The sequence below is a fragment of the Gopherus flavomarginatus genome, chromosome 4 (assembly GCF_025201925.1).
Source record: "Gopherus flavomarginatus isolate rGopFla2 chromosome 4, rGopFla2.mat.asm, whole genome shotgun sequence".
NCBI lineage: Eukaryota > Metazoa > Chordata > Testudines > Testudinidae > Gopherus > Gopherus flavomarginatus.
Genome location: NC_066620.1, coordinates 100,844,429 through 100,857,302, shown reverse-complemented (window position 1 = coordinate 100,857,302; position 12,874 = coordinate 100,844,429). Strand labels below are relative to the sequence as shown.

General features: G+C 39.6%; 1 protein-coding gene across 14 annotated transcripts in view; it reads right to left on the bottom strand.

The window, feature by feature from the left end:
- SYNE1 (spectrin repeat containing nuclear envelope protein 1) overlaps nucleotides 1-12,874 on the bottom strand; it is a 492,410-nt gene that overhangs the window by 308,444 nt on the left and 171,092 nt on the right. For all 14 annotated transcript variants that reach the window (XM_050949357.1, XM_050949360.1, XM_050949369.1 and 11 more), the window contains 5 exons: nucleotides 10,556-10,720; nucleotides 9,892-10,026; nucleotides 5,731-5,889; nucleotides 5,159-5,367; nucleotides 4,766-4,874 (listed from right to left, as the gene is read on the bottom strand). In XM_050949357.1, coding sequence (XP_050805314.1) covers nucleotides 4,766-4,874; nucleotides 5,159-5,367; nucleotides 5,731-5,889; nucleotides 9,892-10,026; nucleotides 10,556-10,720 — 777 coding nt within the window. The remainder of the gene's footprint in view (nucleotides 1-4,765; nucleotides 4,875-5,158; nucleotides 5,368-5,730; nucleotides 5,890-9,891; nucleotides 10,027-10,555; nucleotides 10,721-12,874) is intronic.

The following is a 12,874-nucleotide window of genomic DNA, read 5'->3' as shown; positions in this document are numbered from 1 at the left end:
ATGGCAATAGGCACCTAAGTCCTTCAGTATAAAAGGTAAGTGAAGCACATTTTCCCTACATATAAAAACCCATGCTTTTAAAAAAATATTGATATGGTCATTTTAGGGACCAGTGGTAAAAAGCCTTTCCACACGTGAGAAGTCCCATTGACTAAAATGGAACTGCTCAGAGGTGTAAGGGCTGAAGGGCTATTTACCAAAAACACCACTATTTTGCCATCTTACAGCTATCTCTCAGACGTGTATACCTTCTCATCACATCACAATGAAGTCATTCAATGAGGTATTAGCACTTCAGTGCAGTGTTAATAAACTGGTACTTAAATCAGTCAACCTTGCCTTCTATGGCTGTAGAAATCACCTGCGAAATCAATGAGGAGTTCTGAATAAAACTGGATGGCATGGTATGGAAAGCACTGCGTTAGCTTTGACTGTCTTTCATTAAGTACCAAGAAATGGCTTTTATCTATAGGTGACTGCACAAGCTCTTCTACTGAACACAGCAGATGTGGAAATTAGGAATGACCCGAATAGAAACAAAATGTTTCTTATTATACCTTCATATTTTTTACAAGGTGAAGAATGCTAACAGCGCAAGAAATCTCCCTGCTGCTTGTTAAAGAAGCCACAGTTATTTATAGAATGTAATAAAGATTTTAATTATAATTTTAGTTAATAATTTAATTTTTATTATTAACTCTGATTTTCCCTAGAGTATTATTTGTTGAATAATATTTCAAATTATATAAGCATCTATATACTTTTTAAAAATTTCTAAAATAGCAATTCTTTCCCATTTCATTCACTTTTTCCCAACTGTTTATGTCTCTAGGCTAGTGCTAATAAGAGGATATAGCAGAGTCATGCACTTTTTCAAGGTCACTCAAATTCCTTTTCTCGGCATAGATATGCCTTATAATCTGCTAATGACTTGCAAGAACCTCAAGAAACTGTACTAATTTGTAGTCCTGTTTTCCCTTCTACTGTAAAAAAGAAAAAGGGTCAAATTCTGTTCCGATATACATCCTGAGTTATTAACATCAATGAATTTAATCAAAGGTTCAGATCCTCAGCTACTCTACCAGCTCCCTCCTCTTAAAGAGCTTAATGCTCTCAAAGGGGGTGGGGAAAGACTGGATAATTTCCATCTCAAAACACTGAAAGAACTGGCTTGATAGATTGCTAGCCTGATAGTAAGAATTTTTAATACTTCTGTCTATTCAGGGGTAGTGCCATACGACGGCATCACAGCTAACGTCATAGATATATTTAAGAAAAGGAAAAAAGTGATTCTGGCAATTACAGATCTATTAGTCTGACCTCAGTTGTTTGCAAGGCTTTAGAACAAATTGTGAAGAATAATTAAATTCATGGAGGCAAATGGAAAAGGGGATATAATGCAATATGGGTTTACCAAAGACAGACTATGCCTAACTAACTTGATTTCCTTCTTTGAGGAAAAAAAACTGATTTTATAATAAGGGAAGTGCAGTAAAACTAATATTTTTGTACTTTAGGAAAGCATTTGACATGATTCCAGATGGGAAATTATTAGTTAAATTAGGGAAGGTAGGGGTCAAGAGAAGTATTGTAAGGTGGGAAAGGAACTGGCTAACGGGGATAAGACAACAGGTTCTACTGAAAGGTGAATTACCAGACTGGAGGGAGATTACTAGTGGAGATCCTCAAGGACCAGTCTTGGGACCAATCTTATTTAATATTTTTGTTAATGACCTTGGCACAAAAAGTGTGCACTAATGAAATGTGCTGATGATACAAAGTTGAGAGGCACCATCCACAATCCAGAGGAGGGTGGGAATATTACACAGGAAGAGCTGGATGACCTTGAAGCCTGGAATAACAGAAATGGGATGAAATTCAATACTACAAAGTGTAAGGTCTTAGGCTCTAATAATAAGAATTTCTGCTACAAGCTGATGGCTCATCAGTTGGAAATCACAGAACAGAAGATAGACTAGGTGCGTGGGTCTATCACAGGATGACTATGAGCCACTAATGTGATGCAGCTGTGAAAAAGACAAATGCAGTCCTAAGATTATCAGGCTAGGCATTTCCACTAGGGATAGAGGAGTATTAATGTCATTGTATAAGACCGGGGTAAGACCTCATGTGGAATACTGTGTACAGTTCTGGTCACCCATGTTCAAGAAAGATGAATTTAAACTGGAACAGGTGCAGAGAAGGGCTACTAGGATGATCAGCGATATGGAGGGCCTGTCTTCTGGGAGGAGACTGGAAGAGTTTGGCTTTGTTTAGTCTAGCAAAAAGAAGGTTAAGAGGGGACAGTCAACATGGTTTCTGTAAAGGGAAATCGTGTTTTACTAATCTATTAGAGTTCTTTGAAGGGGTCAACAAACATGTGGACAAGGGGGATCCAGTGGACCTAGTATACTTAGATTTCCAGAAAGCCTTTGACAAGGTCCCTCACCAAAGGCTCTTACGTAAATTAAGCTGTCATGGGATAAAAGGGAAGGTCCTTTCATGGATTGAGAACTGGTTAAAAGACAAGGAACAAAGGGTAGGAATTAATGGTAAATTCTCAGAATGGAGAGGGGTAACTAGTGGTGTTCCCCAAGGGTCAGTTCTAGGACCAATTCTATTCAATTTATTCATAAATGATCTGGAGAAAGGGGTAAACTGTGAGGTGGCAAAGTTTGCAGACGATACTAAACGACTCAAGATAGTTAAGACCAAAGCAGATTGTGAAGAACTTCAAAAAGATCTCACAAAACTAAGTGATTGGGCAACAAAATGGCAAATGAAATTTAATGTGGATAAATGTAAAGTAATGCACATTGGAAAAAATAACCCCAACTATACTTACAATATGATGGGGGCTAATTTAGCTACAAGAAGTCAGGAAAAAGATCTTGGCGTCATCGTGGATAGTTCTCTGAAGATGTCCACGCAGTGAGCAGAGGTGGTCAAAAAAGCAAACAGGATGTTAGGAATCATTAAAAAGGGGATAGAGAATAAGACTGAGAATATTTTATTGCCCTTATATAAATCCATGGTACGCCCACATCTCAAATACTGTGTACAGATGTGGTATCCTCACCTCAAAAAAGATATTCTAGCACTAGAAAAGCTTCAGAAAAGGGCAACTAAAATGATTAGGGGTTTGGAGAGGGTCTCATATGAGGAAAGATTAAAGAGGCTAGGCCTCTTCAGCTTGGAAAAGAGGAGACTAAGGAGGGATATGATAGAGGTATATAAAATCATGAGTGATGTGGAGAAAGTGGATAAGGAAACGTTATTTACTTGTTCCCATAATACAAGAACTAGGGGTCACCAAATGAAATTAATAGGTAGCAGGTTTAAAACAAATAAAAGGAAGTTCTTCTTCACACAGCGCACAGTCAACTTGTGGAATTCCTTACATGAGGAGGTTGTGAAGGCTGGGACTATAACAATGTTTAAAAGGGAACTGGATAAATTCATGGTAGCTAAGTCCATAAATGGCTATTAGCCAGGAAGGGTAAAGAATGGTGTCCCTAGCCTCTGTTCATCAGAGGATGGAGCTGGATGGCAGGAGAGAGATCACTTGATCATTGTCTGTTAGCTGCACTCCCTCTGGGGCACCTGGCATTGGCCACTGTTGGTAGACAGATACTGGGCTAGATGGACCTTTGGTCTGACCCGGTACGGCCGTTTTTATGTTCTTATGGATATGATTGTTTTGTATAAATACATCAGAGAGGTAAATATCAGGGAGGGTGAAGAGCTATTTAAAATAAAGGACAATGCTGGCACAAGAACAAATGGATATAAACCGGCCATGAACAAACTCAGGCTGGAAATTACAAGAAAGTTTCTAACCACCAAAGAGGTGAGGTTCTGGAACAACCTCCCATTAGGAATTGTGGAGGCAAATAACTCAATTAGTTTTAAGAGAGAGCTGGACATATTTATGAGTACGATTGTATTAAGGGGCCACTTGTGATGGTGGAGGACAGGGCTTGGCACCCCTTCCAGTTTATGTCCTACACTCCTAAAAATCTCATGGTTCGGGGCTTCAGCCAGTCACCTACAGGGGTCAGGAAGAGATTCCCCCACCCAAATGTATTCTAGGGTCTTTTGTCTCCTTTCTCTGAAGTATCAGGGATGGCCACTGCTGAAGATGGGACATTGACCAGGGTGGGAAGTTGTACTGAGGTGGCGTCCAACTTTCTCTCTTTCAGATTGGCTGATTCTTGTTCACACGTTCAGGGTCCAACTGATGGTCATATTTGGGGTTCAGAAGGATTCTTCTCCCAGATCAGATTGACAGTGATCTTGGGAGGGTTGCCCCAGTATGGGGTGTGGTTAACTCTCCAGGATCATTGGGGTATCCCTCACTATATTCCCTGCCATTGCAGGGATCTTGGGCTTTAGTGCACCTTGGTCCCTTCTATTCTCTACTTGTGGCAAACACCAATTTAATCTTCTGGGGGCTGTAACACTTCGGTCTAATTTTGGTTGTTGGGTTTAGTGTGCGGGTGCTGGGTGGTGTTGCTGGCTTGTGATATATAGGTCAGACTAGATATTCTGGTTGTCTCTTCTGGCCTTAAACGCTACATCTCTGTGTTGCCAGCCAGATCTGCTCACTGATGTGAAGGTAGGTGGTGAGATGGACCCTGCCTCCAGCTTCTCTTTTTGTATAGGCCATAGGTACCGATTCTGTTCAGCTGAACTGATGGGGAGCACCACTGAAGTCCAGGGAAGAAATCACTCTCCTTTATTTGAATATAAGCTAAGAACTAACCTCTGTGGCTGTTTTAAATCGTTTGTATTTGGTAGTATCATTGACATCATGCTTAATCTTCTTTAGCTCACTCTCCTTTGATGAAATCCAACTTGCTAATTCAGAAATTCTGAAATCAAAGACACACAACAGAAAACAAGTTAAAGGTAGCTGTAAACTAGCCTTTATCTAGCCACAGCTGATAATTATTCGCGTAAATTAAAAAAAAATAAGAAGAAAAACAGATTATTTTGGACCTACTATATAAAACAGAGTTTTCTGTTTGTGAACAAAAGAAGTATTTACTGTTCTTCGAATTGTATTTTTCTATGACTGGAAGTTTTAAAGAAGAGCACATACAGTAATTGTTCTGACCAAGGCTCTGTCATACCCAGCTAACAAAAGAACTAGTACCTATTCCTGTACTCCTTCCATTTGTCAGGGTTCTCTTTTAGCTTCACATAGGTGCTATCGATCTGAGATTTAAGTTCCTTGAGGGTTTCTTGGCTGCTTTCTGATGTAGTCTTAAGTTGATCCCATTCTGGGAGTTTCAGGCACAGTTCTTCAATCAGCTGCAGCCTTTTCTCACACAACTGATAGGGTCCCTTATCACTGAAGAAAAACTGAAAAGGGGGAAAAAGCAACAATAATACAAACTGACAAAGCCACAAAATACATTTATTTTTTTAAATAAAACTAAGCAGGCTCCCAGCTTTTGCATATCAGTACAAAAGTAAATCAAATTCCCCTTTCCTCTAATATTTCAAATCTTAGTACACTTAAAAGTTGTTCAGAGAACTTACAGAACCTCCATCCAGGGGTCCAATTTACTGCCATGTTACACCAATTTCACATTGCTGAAATCAATCGAGTTGCATTAATGTAAATCGGGAGTAACCTGATTGTGGTCAGTGAGACCTTGGTTTTTATATCCTTTGTATTTGAATGCATTTACACACGTCTACATGGTGGCACATGGTGCATACCTTGTGCTCTTTGATGATCTTTTCACTGCCCTTGCTGGCAACCAGCTTGTTCTCTCTAGCAAGTTCAGATCTACACTCTTCCACTGTGCCTAGGAGTTTGCTTTTCTCCACTTCAATCTTCAGATGGACCAAATGATATGGGGCTTCTGCCTGGAGATCCTATACTCCATAGGGAAAAAACAAGCACAGAAAGAAGCATGATTCTCATTTATCCAACGTAAGGCTAAATGAGAATTATAGAACAATTTTTGAAGTGCAACAGAAATCACATACATGCTATAACACAGAGAACAGATGTTTTTAAGCATTCATGTATGAAGGGAAATAAAATAAATCTATTACACAGAATTACTAGTTATATACTTAGATCACAAGCTCTTTAGGACAGATACCTTCTTTCACAATAGTGACAGGTTTCAGAGGGGTGGCCGTGTTAGTCTGTATAAGCAAAAACAACGAGGTGGTACCTTAGAGACTAACAGATTTATTTGGGCATAAGATTGTCCAGTTTGGCCAATGTACATTGCATAGGGGCATTACAGGCACATAATGGTATGTGGACAGTCTGTACGCAAAAGAATAAATGGACATAAATCTGACATCAGGAAACATAACACTCAAAAACCAGCAGGAGAACACTTCAATTTCTCTGGCTACTCAATAACAGACCTAAAAGCGGCAATTCTTCAACAAAAAAACTTCAAAAACAGACTCCAACGTGAAACTGCAGAACTGGAATTAATTTGCAAACAGGACACCATCAGATTAGGCCTGAATAAAGACTGGGAGTGTTTGGGTCATTATAAAACCTAAACCTAATATCCTCAATACTAATTTCCCCCTACTGTTCCTCACACATTCTTGTCAACTGTCTGAAATGGGCCACTCTCTTACCACTTCAAAAGTTATTTTTCCTCCTTGGTATTCTGCTGTTAATTGATTTATCTCGTTAGACTGACCTAACACTTGGTAAACCACCCCACATCCTTTCATGTAGTTATACCTGTTCCTGTATCTTTTACTTCATACATCTGATGAAGTGGGTTCTGGCCCACGAAAGCTTATGCCCAAATAAATGTGGTAGTCTCCAAGGTGCCACAAGGACTTCTCATTGTTTTCACAATATTGTGTACAGTGCTAGCACAGTGAGGTTCTGATCTATGACTGGGGCTTCTAGGTGCTACCTCAGTAAAAATAAATAATGAAGATAATAATAGTGTGGCTACATTTGCAACAGCCCCCGAGGGCACCTGCTTTTGTGTATACGAAAAGCCACAGGTTCACATATGGGGCAGGATTTTCCAAAATGGTCAATGTTGGCCTAATTTTTCTTGCATTGCAGTCAACAGTAAAATTCCCAGAGAATTAGGCCAATGCTGAGAGCTTTTGAAAACTCCACTCTAGATATTTAGCTACCCCAATGATGTATGCAAGATGGACTCAAATGGAGAGCTGTGTGCTTCCCCACATGTTGAACCTGAACATTCTGTTGGCATATTCTTAGAGGACTATTTGAAAACTTGGCCCATAAAGTATAATACAATTGTTCCGTGACTTATTATCAGTTTTTGCTCAGTCACTTCAGTCTTTGGGAATAAGCACTGTTTAAACTGAAAGCCTAATCTATTAAAAATCTGGTTTTTTAGTGTTACTATGGTAACTACAGGCAGCTCTGCTTCAGTGTAAAGCATGAAAAGGTTAGATGATATTAAAGGCAGCACTAGCAGCAGCACTGGTACCACCTCTTATTGCTCCATACTTCTCATTATAAAACTTGGTTTTCAGCTGCTTGCAACTTTTCCAAACTTTAACTGTTCCGGCTGAAATTTTCCATGTGAGATGTCTGACTCAGGCTGATGATTTTTTTTTTTTATTTCAGCCAAAACAGTTCAGCCATTTCCAAGAATGAGACTAGGGAAAAAACAAAATCTGGGCATTAGAAATGAGTGTTGGGACAGGTTTGGCAAGGAGACTGGAGTGCGGGATGTGTGATTGGGAGCAAATAGATAGAGTGGAAAGATTGAGATTGGATGAGGACCCTGGGGAGAGACTGGGACCAGCTGGGCAGTGGGAAGAAGATTGGGTGGAGGGGAGATACATCTGACAAGAAGCGAGGATGTAAGGGGAGAACTGGGACAAGGAGATGGCTGGTGGGGAGACACTGAGATTGGAGCTCAGGGAGGGAGGGAGACTGAGACTGGGAGCCAAAGACAACGGTGAATGTGGGAAGGGGGTGACTGGAGGCTGCGGGAAAAGAACTACTTCAATGAGAAGCCGAGAGTGGGAAACTGGTACTGGCTAGGCAAGGAAACTGGCACTGAAAACCTGAGGAGAGAACTGGAAATGACAGGGCAAGGAGACTGACTCATTGACATGCATGGAGGGAGACTGGGACTGTTATTCTAGTGGGGTAGACTACAACTGGGTGGGAACGGAGACTGGGATTGAGATTAGAAATCTGAGGAGTGGAGATTGGGTAAGAGAGGAGAATGAGATTGTGATGAGGAGTCAGGGATGAGAAAGAGACGGGACTGGAACAAGAAGAAGTTGGAAGGGACGTAACAGAAGAAATCAAGCTAGGGAGGAAACAGGCAGAAGAGTTTCTACTCACTAAAGAACACATCCCTCCTGAACCTGAAATGGAGCCCAAGATTCCTAGGTCTCACCATTCTTCTTCTGTCAGGAAATATCTGTGAAATCCACTGACAAAATGTGTGTCTCTTCCCTCTGTTGTGCTGGTCCATATAGAGTATAATAACCTACTACTGCTATCAGTTAGTCCATTAGCTCAAGTAGCAGAGGATTGTGTGGTGGAATCTAAAGGTTTCAACTCTGCTGATGATCCACGTGGGTGTCAACATGATGCCACGTGATGGAATTAATTATTTTTTCAGTTTGCCTTTTCAAAAAAAAACCTAGGAAATTACACACAAAAATTCACATTAAAAGAACAAAGTCAAGTACTCAAAAGTAGAAAGTACCAGAAGAATTAAATATGTCTTAGAAATCTTACTTTAACCCCCCCGTGTGTATACATTATGATACAGTCCTTAAATACGTAATCACATACTGTTTTTTCCATATGAACCCTGCATCATCCAGTGCAAAGGATGGACCTGCTCTGGGAGATGAATCAGGGTTGCATAGCAAAGGAGATTGTCATCTGTAGGACCCTATCTCATTTGTTTCAGAAGTTGGAAGGTGTGTAGTGAATGAGGCAGAGGATTGCAGGAAGAGAAAGGTGGGTTTCCTGATTTAGACAGCTGAATGTTGCCCTGGAAAACTGGCCACCAAGTTTCTATGTGACAGTGGGCAACTCACTTACACTAAATTCTTCACAGGTGGTCACTAGCTGTGTGTTCCTCATTCTCTGGGTGCCCAACTTGTGATCCTGGTATTTGATTTGCAGAAGTGCTAAGCACTCACAGGTGCAAATGAAGACAATGGGAACTGTGTTCAAATATATAAAGATATAAAGCAATATACTACTAAATATTCTGAAAAATCAAGTCCTAGGTGTTTCAAATTGAGCAATAAGCTTGACCTAATCCTTTTGTGCCTCAGTTCCCCATTTCTCTAATGGGGATAATTTCCCTCACCTCACAGAGGTATTGTGAAGATTAACTCATAAACATCTACAAAGCATTCAGATATTATAGTGATGGGTGACACAAGAATGCCCATGAAGAAATTAATAAATCTGTCTGTTTTTGAATAGTACAATAAATAAAGTCTAAAGCCATACACTAAACAATGAGGGGAAAAGAAAATATTGAATAGCTGCTATTTAAGTGAACACTGTCCATCCTGTGTTCTGAAGGACACAGGCATCCTATGGAAAAAAGTAGTATGTGACCATGTAATTAATGACTGTATCCTAATGCATATGCACAGGGGGACCAAGCAAGGCAAGCTTAATTCTGGCATTTCCATTACTTCTGTGTGCTCGACTTTGCAACTGTAATAATATTCTTTTAACACAGTTTTGTGTAACTGTATTTGATTTTACAGTCAATGTGTCTTTTTTACTTATTCAGAAAGAGGAAAAAGGAAGAAGAGGGACAAGATGTCCCCAGTTTCCATCCACAACATATTGCTTGGGCAGTTGGGTCTCTGAAGCTATTCAGTTTACAATTCCAGAGTTCTAATTTAAATACTAACCTTCCACTGCTTATGGAGTTTCCGAACAGCTTCCTGCAGGCTATGTTGTTCTTGCTCAGGAAGGATGTCGGTAAGTTCATCGCAAGCTTTCAAGAAGGCATTAAGCACTCTTTGGTCCAACTGGCTGAAAAACTCCTGATGTTGAAAGTAAAGGTTAGAAGAATAAGTTGCTCAGTGTTATTGATATGGAAAGCAGCAGGAATGAAGTTCAGAATTACATATTTTATACTACCACATACAAGCTCTCCGCAAGTTTGGAAGATAGCTGCATTAAAAAGACAGAATTCAAGTTAAGAAATGGTACAGTATTTAGCAGGAAGTTGGAGGAGTTAGCAGGAGATATTCCTGAATAATTTCTAAAGTAGAGAATCAACTAACTCTTGTACATTTCAGTAACTGTACAGAGTTGGTAGCTTATACACATAGGATTCTGCACTGAAACAGTATTTTAAAGAAGAATAAAAGTAGTAATATTACCAGTTAGCTCATTTACTTAATAAGAACTCCTATATTTTTTCTTGCCACTACATCCTCCTGAACAGTATCATTCTAACATCAGATTCCATGTCATTTATAAGATTAAATAGACTTTGTACTAGTGTAACATATGTCCATTGTTAAAGCCTACATAGTGACTGCAATGAACGTCACAGAATCTACTCACAGTATGTTTTCTGAGAAGTTCTTCAGGATTTCCTTTTTCTTCTAGGTATCCATTGGCAATCTGTAGCACTTTCTCTAGCTCTGCCCTGGACTCCTCAAATTGTTTCATCAAATGGCTATTTGCTTCTACATTTTTTCTCCAGTCACCAGTCTTCTTGACCATATCCTACATTACAAGTGAAGAAAAAATGATCTTGTATTTTTTCCCAGATTATTTTCTGAATGATGATCTTTATTGACTATACTATCCACAGTCCTTCATTAAAATGTTTCCGGCTGACCTTTGGGTTTATGGTGTTCACAGCTTCTCCTCTGGTACCTATAAATGTCCATGCTAATCTCATTCTCCCATTAACATAAAATAAATCTAAGGTAATGAATCTGGGGGATGTCCATACGACCTTTTTTAGACCTTTTTTATGCAAAGCAAGTCTTGAAATGTAAACTGGCTGGTATTGTAGGAAGTTTGTTACTGGGAGTTTTCTAAAGATCACAAGTTATTCATGGTCCCCTCCCATCAGAGATACCCTGGTTTGGCATTTGAGACCCATTAACTACAGGTCTCTTGATTTTTGAGGGGCCTAAACCAACCTCCAGATGCGGAGGTTGGCAAAAAACCTATTTCCATCTAGCTGCCTGCATCTGAGCACTGTGAATACTGCTCAGTACTGTGAAAGACAGTCACTCTTACGGTTTAGTCCCAACTCTAACACTCAGTCCTTCTGTGATGTTTGTCAAATTACTTAACTTTTTGCTTTAGTTTCCTAATCTGCAAAATAAGAGGAACAATACTTACTGATGGGAAGAGAATGGAGAATATATTGTGTCTGTGTTAGCTAATGTTTCTAGAGTTCAAATACACAAGTTCTCTTATTCACCAAGATGCATAAAAAACCCACAAAGGGCTTGGAGCAATAAGCCCCCACAGAAAACCAACAATCAAAAAAACTTTTCCATAGCTTACCTAGCTGCACTTCTCTTGCAGCAAGAAGACTGAAGATACTAACAATGGCAACAACCCCTGCTCACCAGAGACACTTTAAAGAACAGTGGTTTTCAAGCTTTTGGAGCAGAGACCTCCCCTTTGAATTACAATTTTTGGTTGTGTCCTCCCCCAATCCAGACAAAAACAGACACATGCAAAAGTATGCTTGATAGCCTATTCATAAACCTAACAGAGACCTTAACACAACTTTAATTAAATTACAAGTACACCAATACTTTAATGTGAAGGGGTGCCTGTTTCTCTGTGGAAAGTTTATCAATTTGTAAGGATTTTTTTTTTAAACTGACATTCTGAGGTTGTCCTCCACTTCCAGTCTCAGATGGTACTTTGTCTTTAGCACAGCCAACACAGAGAATCTGATTTCATACAAATAAGATGAACCAAACGATAAAAGGGCTTTGATTACACACTTTGACAAAGCAGGATATTATGACCCAACTTTCAACCAAAACCCTCCCAAAGACTTTTTTTTTAATTGAATGTCCAAGGTGCTATCACTTTGAAGTTCAATCAGCTTGTCCTGAACGTCATTTGAGAGATGGGACAAGGTCACTGCCTCAGCTACAAAAGGTTGGATAATCCAGTTATTCAGGGGTGTGCTTCCTTTGGGAAAATATTTACCCAAACTGGCTCTGAGAGAAGTCAAGTGATTCTCAGTTGGCTCCACAACACTGAATAGTTCTGTTTTGTCGATAACATCAGTTAACAACAGAACTGGAATACTTAAACCAGTTTTAATTTTTGTTTTCCAGAGATCTAGTTTTCTCTTGAATGCTGGTATTTTGTTGTGCAGGTAAAAAATAGTATTTTCTGCTCCTTGCAAAAAGACAATGCAAAAAGAATTTGTTTTGTCAAAAATATCAGCAAGGTAAGCCAAAAGCACAAGCCAGCAGGGATCACACGGTGTCTCCACGCTGGTGAAATTAAAATCCATCAGAAAAAGTCAAATTTCGTTTCTCAGTTCATAAACACGTTGCAACACTTTCCCACTGATAGCCAACTGACTTCCATGTGAAGCAACAAAGCATCATGCTCTGCTCCCATTTCTGCAAAAAGCATTGCAAAGAGAAGTACCTTTGTGGGCTGCGTCTTGATAAAGTTCACAGTTTTAACAGCAGAATCGTAAGTAGGTGATCCATGTTTCGACTTGCAAGAGCTTTGCAGTGTATCACACAATGAGTCCACAACATATGAGGCACAATTTCAAACATTTTGGCCTTTAAGCCTGCCCTACTTTCAGAATCAGAAGGGGCTCTATCCGTGCAGATTTCAATGCAGGCTTCCCACTTCAACTCGTGAGAAGTTAGAAAGTCA